Genomic DNA, 13,369 nt, shown 5'->3' on the forward strand with positions numbered 1-13,369 from the left:
ACATGTCGACCATTGCATTTATTTATAAAGTTATATTTATGAGAATTTCTTTAGAATGTAAATTGGAAAACAACAAAAAATCTTTGTTGTTTTTTTTTCAATAAGAAACAATCTTTTTCGGGTAGTAAAATCAGACGTACCGAATGAAAAAAAAAATCGAATAACAACAGCTGTGTGAAAAAAGTACAAATAAATCTATCCAGTAACGGCGTTGTAAAAAAGTTTAGTTCACTTTCGTTGTGATCCTTGCATTTAAATCCTCAATATGATTCTTTGCGTAAATATAAATTGAAAAAAAGTCAAGTCACAAATTCAAGTTGTGATACAACATAATTAGTCAAGCCCTATTGAAAATCTATTAGGTGGTCATCGTGTGGCGGGCAGTCATCCGTGATTAATTAAATTCCTGTTTCTGATGAAGGAATTCTAATCCTTTTCTTCAGTGGACATTCTTAGGCGTTTACAATGAAGTTATTAAAATGTTCGTGTAATATTGACGTAATTTTAATGATGATGATGCCTTTGAGAAGAGTTATTCTTTCATTTTCAATACGAAGCCCCAATGAGAATTTGGTCTCACTCCTCATCGGTTTCAATAGTAATTTCAGAGTAATTCCTGATGTCTCGTTAAAAGGCGAGGAAATACGATAATTCTTCCGAAACTTACTTTCGTTATATCTGTGCATCCTTACTTACTATCCATGCAACAGTATTGCAAGACGTGAAGTTTCACACTTGCAATCAATATTCCCATGATCACTTTGTTGCTTCAAAAAGCGCCTTATCTTCGTGGCATAAATCTTACAGTAAAATTGAGCGCGGTTCACATCAATGAATCGTCATTTTCCCCTTAATTTATTGAGCTTTTCAGGCGGAGGACCAGCTATCAAATTTTGAAATTGGCTTATAAATCTCTATTTTATTGGGCAAATTAGCGCCCATTCGGCCTTGCGTCTGTCATTCAGAATCTATCTTTAAATTAAGAAACGGATATTGCATAGCAGCCTGCTGCAGTAGAGAAATAACATTGCACGACTGTTGCGGAAAAATTCTGTTATTTTAGTTGAAAAAATAATCATATACGTTCGAACATTTATGAACCTCATGGCACTGAGAGAGTTCTACCCTATTTTCTTAATACCCTTAAACTATATCACATTTTTCGCAATGGCTTTCAGTTCTCAAGACTGTGGCGTCTGAGCCTTTGTGATCTCCTTAACAAGCACGTTAATATTGTAAAATGTATTTTTAACTTCCATCTTATATGTACATCAAACATCGACTTTGCTATTCGTATCTAATGTTCTAATTAATACAGTGTTTTTCAGTAGATAAAAACACACATTTTTGTAATGTAGCAATCACTAGTATTAGTGAATGTAATGCAATTAATGGCACGCGGGAAGATCTGCCTCTTAGGCAACGAGAAATCCTGACCATGAGTGAAATATTTCATGCCTAGTTTGAAAAAAAGTTACAAAAACTAAACGATATCTCGGATTCGTATTCGGAAAGTTAAATTCTTGATCGGCTCTGGAACGGTGATAATAAACTTAGTTCCAACATCAAATTGAATTTACCGCAAAAACTCGCCCATTTCTAGCACGAGATAAAAACATTTACGGTACCGCAACTTTCCAGAAAATTGAAATATTTCATCCGTCAATCATTCATTACGAGACGAACAATTCTATATTGGCCTCGAAGATCGAACAATTTTACTCACACGCACAAGGATATATCGTCCATTTAGTCCAAGCCCACATTCACCGCAGCTCTCGCCTTTGATGTTTACATGGACGCTGTATTTGGCGCGTCCGGGAATATCGCTTTTGTTCTAGGGCGAGATCGCGACGCTCGCGGTTTGCACGTGGGAGTCGAATCCCTTCATCGGAAATGCATCGATGCAGAGTCAAAATTTACCTTCCTTTTGCCTGTGTTCTTAGTTTTTAATCACTGAAACATGCGTGTATTTTCCCGCAGCGCATCAATACACGACCCGTATTATGCCAAAGCACAAAATTCCTTCCTTTGTCCTCGGTTGCTGCGAAATCCGTTTCGGATTTCATAAAGCAGCGTTCATCGATTTGACTCATGCTAACGTTTTTTTTATTATATGTTCTCGTGGTACATTTTCACTCTTGTTGTGTTGATAATGATTAGTTATGAACTGTTAAATCGAATCGTACGGCTAGTATTAATCTAGAAATTTGTTATTACATCACTTTTGTTAGCATAAAACATGAACTATAGCAGGTTATACGAGCACTCCATTTACTTATTCTTTCGAAAATATTTAATAGGAGAATTTATTGCAAAAATTAAATTCATATTTGAAGTTCAGGGAACTATACATGTATTCACATGTATTCAAGGTTATACCTGTTGTCATCGTCATGTAAATACGTGTCCATATTAGCAACACGACGGCAGCACTTAAATTCCAATGACGACAAATTGATAAGTTGGAATCCGCAAATGCGGGGTGAGCCGGAATCAGAAAATATTTTTTTTTCAGGAATTCACCGCTGACTTACAATGACGTACAAAGTCTGGCGGGAATTATCCATTTTCTGCGTTAGGGAATTCTGCGTTGGCCAATAGTTTGAAACGTTAAAATCAAATCTGTCTTCTTGGATGACATGTTTGGATTTTAAGTTGTATCTTGAAATCTCGGTAAACAATTTCAAAAGGTTAATTGAAATACTTTGTAAATAATTATGGCTTTAATCAACTATCAACAAATCAAAAGATTAGACTTCTTCATTTAATTAACATATCTTAGTCCGAAATTCATCTGGAGTACGAGCACGTACTCAAGGACTCACGAGCACGTTCATTTCTTGACTATATTCATGGGTTGAACAATTATATAATTTATTACTACTCCAGTTTTATAATACATATTCCCATTTGCAGTCGAGAATACTTGAGTGTACCTCACATAAATTAAATGTTAATCTTGTAGGGATCACAGGAAAATTTCAATTTCACGAATGTGTAGAGACATTTTTTTTAATTATGGTCTGCATGGCCTTTTTTTAACTTTTATTATAATTAATTTATTTTTATTTAATTACTTGTCTTTCTTTAACCCCTTTGACGCAAGCATGTTTCTGCTCCCCATTTTGATTACCATCAATTGATTTCTCCCTAATGCTATAAATAAATCAACTCGTTAAAAAAGATCTTTTATTCATTTGTAGTTGCTAATTATCTTGTTCGATGCTCTTTTCCACATCGCAGGAGCTAGTTTTGCTTTTTCTAGGAAGAGCTTCTATCACTTTTGCAAAGAAGAAGATATCGTTGATTGTATCGAGAAGATGAGGTTTTTAGAACATTAAAAGAGTTTATTTTGTTCGGTAAAAGCGTAGTTTTCAGTGACTGAAAAATCGAGGAAAGCGCCACCTTTGATAATGTGAAGACAGAAAATTATATTCTTCCATACCCTGGGCGAACCTAAAGGAAGTTATATGCATGATTTTAAGCCACTGCTTAATGTAAAGCATCCTAGAGAATTAAGTACTTCTGTAAATTCGTTGTATTTTAGTTAAAATTCAAGTGACGCAGCAAATTACTGAAAATGTAAATTAAACTAGTCCCCCGTAAGCAAAATTCATGGGAACAAAAAATACACAAAATTCACCGGAAATCTTCATGTCGCTTTGCCATATGGACAGAAAATGAGGTAATGACTACAAAACGCCCCCATGTCACCGGCGAGTCCTTCCGAAAAATTACCAAACGTTGCCGCCATTCTTAATGGCAGTCATGGCGGTCCATTAGGAGACAATGGCGCGCAATTTCGGCTGCACTGAAAATCTTGTGCTATTTTCGATGTTGTATTTGCGTTACACTTGCCTGCGCGACTTAATTTTTGCCTTAATTCAGTTTTTTACTTCGTCAAAAACTCCCATACATGAACACGAGCAGTTTTACTCCCAAATATACCGTTGGGAGGAAAATCCTGTAAATTGAGATTCCTCTTGCCACAATTTCTATTTATATTCTAATGCAACGCATTGAATAGGCTCCTAATCGGTGACACTGAGATATGCCGACAGCTATAACGACCCAAGAGCTCGACCGTCATCGCTATCAATCAGTGATTGACCGATATACTTTCTGAGAATTAATGTCTATTTATATGTATTATCTTTCCTAAATATTCAAGGGAGATCTTCATGTATGATGCGTTGGTGTTATGTCGAGTTCAACTCTTGCCATCACTCTAAAGTCAACTTCAATCGTCACCGCTGTCGTTGTCATATGAATTCGCAATTATGACAGGGGAAAATTAAGTTCTTCCTTTTGCTTCGATTTCATTTGGAAAATTGAATAGTGACGCAGTCATAAATTTTTAACTATCACTTGATAAAGTTTATTGTTGAGTTATTTTAAATATTTAACTGTATTTTCATGAAGTTTAGTAAATTAATGAAATTGGATGATTAGAATACTTTACCTATATTTCAAGTTGATGAAACAATAATAAGGTTCAAATTAAAATTATATTTCTTTCACTTTTGTAACTCCAAACTTTTTTAATTTAGCCTATCTTTGCGATTCTATTTCTTCTGTAATTGAAATCAAGTAACTTTAATTTCAGCCTCACAATATTTAAAAATGTAATATTTCTCCCTCTTATTATTTTATACATTTATTTTGGACAGGCTGGCAAAACTGCATTGTTCACAATTTCTTGGTTGTATTTTTGAGCGGTCGCTATCATAAATATCGCAATAAATATCCGAATGCACTCTAATAAATATGTATTACAACGAAGTTTAGGTTTCATCTTTGCAGACTCGTAGGTTTTGTTAGTTTTCAAAGCATTTTAATTGGGTTAAATGTTAGGTAATCCTCAAAAGCCATTCAACTCAATTAAGGAAACTGCTAAAGGAAACACTTGAAACTGCTGGAAATTGAAACTGACAATTAAGATGCACTACCATGTTATCTTGATTGTATTTTATATTATTTGTGTTGGTGGTGACCCATCAGGTAAACATGTCAGCCAGTAAGTGTATTAACCTTTAAGTAGCATAAAAATGAATGTATTTAATATGCTTGGTGTTGGTATCAGGTGGATGTATCAGACGGGGAGTGGCACAGTGCCGTGGTGCACCGGCGCCGGCGGTTGGCAGTGCTGAGAGTGGACAGCGAGTCGCCGGTACGCGGTGTGGCAGAGCGGGGCAGCGAAGAGCTAAACTCCGACGACACACTCTGGCTCGGTGCGTAACTCTTAAATGGCTTTTATAAACCAGTAAATTAATAAATCGATTCTGTAGTTAATTAATGAAATTAATAATTTATATTTATTTAAACCAATAATAATTTTTCAAGAATTAATAAATTCATAGTTCAATAATTTTTTAATTTTAATAATTGTCATTCAAACTGCAGTTTTCCTCGTGTCATCAAATATATAAATGTTCTAGATTTAATTTTAATGACAACTGTTATTATTATTGCATCACGTGAATTAAAAATTATGTCGTAGAGAATTGCGATTTTCAAATATTTACGACGTCGGAAATCTTCTAGTCTGTCCTTGTAAATGCGCTTTGCCTGGGTACAAAAACCCAGCAAAGGCCAAAGATCGGGAGAAAAAAAAAAAATCGTAAAATTATTATAGTACTTTGATTTATTTTGGAAAAATAAATTATTTATATGTTCCTAATTTTTTAATAGGAATCCAATTAAAATAACATTTTTTCATGAACCTGATCATTAATTACATCGACTTTGCAATGAATTCAAATATGATAAAGCTAACGTGGTTCTATTTTCACCTCAACGTCTCATCAAATTCGATAAAGAATCATTATTTTTTCATCGAATCCAGATAATTATTTGGCGTGTCTGAAAAATACTAGGTGCCGTAGATAGCAAAGAAATGCAGATTTAAGTAGTTCTTCATAACGGTTCGCTGCCGTCCACTCAACGCTAATAAAAGGAGCTGGGATTGCGCTATCACAAGAAGAGCCTTGCAATGCAACCTGCTCAGTGAAGCTCGGTCATATGCACGCGATGCTGTAGTTAATTTATGCTTACATGAGGCGGATTTTGTGCAGCTGTTATAAGTAATCGTGGCCATGTCTTGAATGCTGTACTTAATTTACGCTTACATGAGGCGGATTTTATGCAGCTCTTATAAGTAATCGTGGCCATGTCTTGAATGATGTACTTAAGTTATGCTTATATGAGGCGGATTTTGTGCAGCTGTTATGAGTAATCGTGGCCATGTCTTGAATGCTGTACTTAATTTTACGCTCACATGAGGTGGATTTTGTGCAGCTCTCACAAGTAATCGTGAACTTGTTTTTAAGGCTACTGTCAATCTACGCTTAAATTTACGCATTTCGTTCTCAGTTATTGTGAGTATTCGTTTCCATATAATGCTTTGTTAACCTACGCTTACACGAGGATGATTTTTTTCAACTTAATCAATTACTCGCGGTCTTGTCTTAGATAAAATTCATGCGGTTCGAAAAGGGCAATCATATTTCTTCACAATATCTTACCGCTATGCATACGGGAAAATATAGCTAAATTAAATAGTAAAACTGTAGTTATTTGAAAATAAACACTCATCCTAGGAGTCACAACATACTGTTAGGAAAACACGAATTTCATTTATTTCAGCGGTGCCTGCGAGTGTATCAATAATTTGGCTGCTCCAAATTATTGAATGAAACAAAGAAGGATGGCGACTGGTCGTTGAAAATATGTTACTGATAATACGGTTTCTATTTCCTGAAGGAACATGCCCTTCATCAATAATTAATGTTTCTGCAAGCAGAATTGTTTGTGTTTGTTTTGCTCCCGAGATGTGCATGTGATTAAGATCGCCTGCCATTCATGGGGAGAGGTCGCTTGATGATCCTCGTGTTTGATCAATTGACCTGATCTGAAAATAATACAAACTGTCTAATCAGCTGCATAATTTATTAGTTTGTGGTTGTTATAATAATTCGTTAATAAATCACAATTTCGATTGTCTTCAATTCCTATGAAATTATAGCAACATGTTAGTAGCTTTGCTGACTATTCACACCAACAATTCCAGTGCCAAGCGAGACTTTCTAACAGAATTTTCTGTCTTCATTCGCGCAGCTCAAGAGCTTTGGCTTTCTGGCAACAAAGCAGTTTTTTTAACCGCAATGTAGATTCAACCACTTGAACTCCCCCACACCGCTCCAACTTTCCTGAATATTCAACGTCCATCATTGGTCATATTTTTTGTTCATGTTGTAATACCAGAGAAAGGTTCAGTGAAGCGGCAGCCAAAAACTGGTCATAGCAAATACGACCGAAACGTTTATCTAACAGGCACTAGTTTAGAAAAAGTTTGTTACATCAGACCAGACGCATTGGCAAACGTTAAGCAGGGCTGACTTGCAGATGCGTGCAAGCAAAGGAACAAGAGCGAAATTTTTAGTGAATTGTTTCTATGTTTGTACGAGCTTAGTTAGAACTTCTCTTAGCAGCTAGATACATCAAAGCTATGTTTCCGTTGAAAACTTATACATTATTTTACCCGATACACACAGTCTCTAAATTCGCAATTAATTTTCGTTGGCAATTCTCACGAGGTTGTTATTCTGGAGACTTGCTAAACTTTAATATACAAAATACTCTTGATCAGATGATGATATAAGCTTAGGATGACTTAATCAGTTAGGATGTTTTCTATCTCCTTTACATTCATCATAATTTTATGGTAAAAAGTTAAAACTTATAGAGGCACTATTAGAAGTTGTCCCGCTATTCAATATTATGCAAGGTTAAAATAAAAATATCAGATTTAGATAGATTAAAATTCAAATCACTGTAAATGTAAATATATATATTCCTCTTTAACCCAAGGTTTTTTCGGAATTTCCATTGCAAACAGCAGAATAAAAATATAGTCCTGAAAATCCTCCGACGAAATACCACTCTGTCGCATATCCTTTCCTTCAGACCGGCTACCGGTCGAGGATCTGTTGTGTCCACTGCGCTCAGTGCAACCAAGCTTTGCGTTTTCTTGTTGTCGCTTCGTTGAATGTACTTTCGTCGTTTCGTCATTTTGGCTGGCTGTATGACCAACAAGGGAAACATGTTGTCGATATTCGGCTTAGTCGGGGTCGATGAAGACCAAGAATTTTTTTACCCTATCAATTTAAAAGCCGATTACTTCTTTAACATGCAAGTCATGGCCCGAAACGCTTGCATTCTCTCGCTCACGAAGAGTTTTTAGCGTATTTTCTTATATATGGAAAAAAGGCGCTATTGTGCTCGTCATGTCCGTCCGTCCGTCTGTCTGTCGGTCTGTCCGTCCGTGACTTCTCGGACGGACGAGAAAATTCGCCCTCTGTCACTCACTGCAATGAGTACTGAGTTATATTTTTTTCTTTAAAGAGTGTTTCCTGTAGCAACTGACAATTTTATTACAGACATGGTCATAGGGCTCTTTCATTTATATTTACCGATCCTAGTTGGCACTTATCCGCAATATACGTAATTTTCGTTGGTTTTTACCTGCAGGTGGAAGTCCCAACTTGCCGGAAGGCCTACCCAGTGCTTTCTACCACGGCTTCAAAGGCTGTATCGATCAGCTGCAGGTTTGTACACCTAGTAATCTTACACAAATATAAATATATATTATGAATAAATATATATACATATAAATATTTATTATAAAGTGTCAAATAAAGAAAAAAATATCATCAAACTTTCAGCACTCAGAAAGATGAAGTAAGAAGTATCCTTCAAATGTTAGAGCAAGAAATCTCATATTGTCAACTGAATACTGAAATCTGAGGATCAAAAGCCGTGGACTTGTTCCACTCCTTCTTGTATCATCAGTCATATTAATGCCCAACGCATTTCTGGCAAATACAGCAGGACCATCAATAAAGAGATCGGTGCAGCCTTGCTATGCCTTCTACTTAGTTATTAGTAGGATGGCTAGAGCAGCTTACTCTCCTTACAAGCGAATGATCACGGCCTGATAACCCAGCGTTCCTTTTTTGTGCCACATATTATCTGTGTCGTATTTTCTTTTGGGTCTGAGAAAGTCATACGAGAAAAACATTAATTGTAATATAATAGCTTGTTGCTTTCATAAGAGAGTTTCAATGCTTGTAAATAAATTATGTTTTATTGTTTAGTTCACTATTTATGCTTATACGATGATATCAACTGCAATTTTTTCCGTGAAATATCTTAACCTTTGAAATACTATTTTGTTTTGCAGAAAAAAATTAACATGAATTCGTTTTTTACTGTACAGCGCTTAAGCTGCATGCACATAACCTTGCTAAAATAACTTTTTAGAATCTCGACATCTTTAAGAAGAATATTTTATATCAATATATACTAGCAATCTTCATCACTTTTAACTATGCTTGCACTATATGCTAATAATATTCAGGAATAGTCGCTCTATCTGTTTATTTACAGGTGCTAGATTACTGAAGAATAGTAGCTCTGTTTGTTTATAGGTGCTGTAATACTAAAGAATAGAAGCTTTTAACACCCTATTATTATTATTTAACACCCTATTATTTATTGGCGCAATTATATTATATAGAAAAAGTAGTTTCGCACACCTGATCTGCTTACACATGCAATGCCATTGATAAATAATTAGGTTACCACCATATCTGTTTGTTTGCATCTGCGATACTATTGCTAAACAGTTTTTATAATGTCATGGCTAAATACTTGGGCTACCGCAGTATCTGTTTGTTTACATGTACGATTCCATTGCCTAACAACTTTTTATCACCATGGCTAAATACTTAGGCTATCGCAGTACCTGTTTGTTTACATCTGCGATACTATTGCTAAACAGTTTTTTTATCACCATGTCTGTTTGTTCACAGGTGCACAACAGAGACGTAGACTTGTCCTCCCACGTGGGCGCCGAGAAGATCCAGTTCTGTGATAGCATGAGATAGCAGCGATAACGATCTGTAGCCACGTTTACCAATTACAATTTATAAGTAGTTTGTAAGTGGCCACTCAATACCGACGGTTGGCCACTCAATGCCGATGATTGGCCAAGGCCATTCATATGGCCAAGAATGTAAGACCATGACAGGGTTTTAGCTGTATGATTTGTTAATACCTCATTGCAATTTTTCGCTCGTTCATCTTTTTCTTTTCGCTTACCGATGCGTGGGCACCGAAAATTTAGATATCGATTTATCGGTTTGGCCACAGGCAAGACTGGTATACTTTTTAGGTTAAAGAAAATCTCTTTGATAACATGCGTATCGATACGCGTTTTGGCGCAGTGAGATTATTCATAAACGTTCGTCTGGTCGACATCTGTTTGCCAGAAAAAAACGAAATTCGTATTCACGATACAGACTTTAATAAATTATACCTAAGCGTATTATTAATCATTGTTATTGTATGAAAAAAAGAAATAGATATTTTACCCGTGAGCCAGAAAGTTGCTATTGCATCTAGAATAATTTTGTAATATTTGCATGTATATAAGTTGAACTTTATGCTCGTGAATTGGCAAATTGCTCATATATTTATCAGTCGTGATGAATGGGGAGATAGAAAACGCAAATAATTGTTATTATTCAGCAATAAACTTGATTGAAATGTAGTTTTTGAATCGTATGGAATGTCTGCATTGATTTATTCTTCCACTATTTCAGCGTGAATGGTACAATGTTATTTAGAAATTTACGTACGAATCTCAGGGAAGTTGGACACTCGTAAGTACTGATAATTGTGAGGACCCACGATGATCGTAAATCTAAGTTTGCTTCATTATATCATTGGTTTAGCTACAAACCCAAAAATTGATTCGCTGATCGTTTTTCGTTGCTAAAATTATTTTTTACATCTGCAATAACACAGCAAAATTCGAACTCGTGCAGCCATTCAGAACTCAAACATTTAACACGAGCTGCCAATCAGGGCTCTCGCTCTTAACTACAGTGACCAATTAAAACTCTGGCTTTAAGCCATTTTAAGCCAATCCCAGGAGACACCTCTGCGCCATACGAATAACGATCTGAACAAGCATGCAGTGTTCGGCATCTAAAATATGCATTTTAGCATACACTTGTAGCATACACAATATGCATAAATAAAATAAATATGCATACACATGTAGCCTTTGAGGTATTGCTTAAAATTTATTTGAGGCACGCAACATGAAAAAAATCTGGTTCATTTACTAAGTAATTGCAGTCACTATGAGTGGCATTGCCCGCCACTTTTGAAGTACCGTAGTGCATTTCACGTAAGTGCGGCATTTAAAAAGAGATGTGGCAAGCGCAAATACATAACTTATATTATTGTTTTAATAATAAAATTCACTGTTTCACTAAAATTCATTTGGTTTTTAGGTTATATATACACGGGGATAATAAATAGGACAGAACATCGCATAAACTTGGTGATTTTGCTCATCAAAAGGGCGTTTCAGTGCTACGTCTGCTCTCTGCTCATGTCATGGCTAAGAAGCTAGGTCATTATTCAACAGTTAGACCCATTTACTTTTATGAGTGATGCGAGCCTCGACCACTGCTCATGCAGCCTATGTCCTCGTGTTGGCCTTCTATCGCGCATGCAAGTTCTTTACTCGCTGTGCGTACGTGTTGTGCATATAATGCATTAGTATTTCCCATATGTTTACAGGTGAACATATCCTTCAATTATTGCTTTTATGTTTGTCCAAGTTCCCGGGCGAAACGTTCTATTACAGTTCTAATTTATTCTTATAATTTCTTGTTCATTTTGAACCCTATTCTGCTTTCAAACCTGAAATTTTAACTCTGAATTAGACTTACTCACCCGGAATTGTTCTATCTAATTTTATTGCCTCAGAATGGGGCATGCATCTCACCTAATTCGCCTCTTAATTAATTAAAACAGTTTTGCATCAAGTTTGTTTTTATATTCTAAAAATACGGCGAAAATTATGCTAATAAATGCAATGATTTACCTAATTTGAATTCAATATATTTTTTCCATTGAACGCAACGATGTAACGCTGAATGTTAGTGCGTGATGCCAGAATTGTTTTATTTTAACGAAGTAAAAAAATTTTATGGATTCTAAATCTTACTTGCAGTGAAGCTTTCTCATCTTATCTCATCTCTCATTGCTTTCTAGTTATTTTGTGATTTTTCGGGTCATGAATTAAGCGCAAAAAACACTTCGTAAAATTTATGTCACAATCTTATCCACTTCTAATTCAGTCAAAATGAATACTTTTCGAGATTTATGACTCACTGCCGACAAGCTGGAACTCCTTTGAGACGAGACACTTTGAGAATTTTATGGTCTGGTGTTGATGGAACGGCGCTCGTCAAAGAGCAAGTGTTCGTAAAGAAACCATTACCTATTGTACGAAGTGCCATCCTCAGCTAACGCGCGTCGTTACTTTACGTACTCTTGATTATTATCCCAATTGGTGTAGCTCATTCTTAAGAGTTTCAGAACAAGGAATTGCATCGCTCAAAAATATGGCAATTATATAAGCGCGTAAAATGTACAAGAACTTTATAGTGCAAGAAAATAATGCGTGTCAACACACCATAAATGATGACTAGAAATGGTGAGTTTTATGATGATTTTGCGAATAATGTGCTCGTTATTACAAATATTTTACATGCTTCCTGGCAAATGATGTTTATTATTGACGAAAGACCTCTATGGATATTTATCTGGCCTTAAAATGTATCTTTTTTATTCTCTTTCTTAAAAGATAAAAAGATGATATTTTATCTAATGGAAGAAAATCATATAATTGTTAAATATAATGTCTAAGTTGAATTGTATTAGCATTTTCAGTTTCCATATATATCTATTTATAAACAAAATTACAAAACTATCTATTCTCGAGAGTGGATTGTAAATGACTGAACGTTGATTGCATTAGAAAACTCACGAAAAAATTATTAATGTTACTCAATACCATAATATAATATTTAGTAGTTCTATAAATATTAAACCCAAGAATTATTTAATAATAAAGCCCTGTAATTATGTAAAATATTGTTTGTGTGTTTGCACTCGTTTTTAGCAAAATACAGAAAATATACAGAGTCTCTGTTCTTTCATTGCCTTTATTAGTATTATAAATATTTATTTAGTATATATAAATAATATATAAATTATTATTTAGTAATTATTTCATATTTTCATTTATAATTTGAGCTGTTAAAATATCGAATTCAATATCACTTGTTTAGAAAATTATGGCTGGCAGTTTGCTATGATTATGCGTCCTCGTATGAATAAGAATTGCTCGAAATTTGAATAGAAGGCACCTGAAATAAAATGCTGGAGCTCGGTCTTATTGTTCCTAGCAATTAAAACCTGCCGCAGCTCTCAGAAATAAACT

The 13,369-nt window shown here is 35.1% G+C and overlaps 1 protein-coding gene across 1 annotated transcript in view; it reads left to right on the top strand.

Moving 5' to 3' along the window:
- Window positions 1-11,925, top strand: part of LOC108678093 (agrin) — an 80,387-nt gene extending 68,462 nt beyond the window's left edge. The window contains exons 30-32 of the mRNA XM_047879959.1: window positions 5,087-5,234; window positions 8,533-8,609; window positions 9,876-11,925. Of these exons, the coding sequence (XP_047735915.1) occupies window positions 5,087-5,234; window positions 8,533-8,609; window positions 9,876-9,950 (300 nt within the window). The 3' untranslated portion in view covers window positions 9,951-11,925. The remainder of the gene's footprint in view (window positions 1-5,086; window positions 5,235-8,532; window positions 8,610-9,875) is intronic.
- The last annotated feature ends 1,444 nt before the right edge of the window (window positions 11,926-13,369 follow it).

This window comes from Hyalella azteca, unplaced genomic scaffold (genome assembly GCF_000764305.2).
Source record: "Hyalella azteca isolate HAZT.00-mixed unplaced genomic scaffold, Hazt_2.0.2 contig4315, whole genome shotgun sequence".
In the NCBI taxonomy this organism is placed as follows: domain Eukaryota; kingdom Metazoa; phylum Arthropoda; class Malacostraca; order Amphipoda; family Hyalellidae; genus Hyalella; species Hyalella azteca.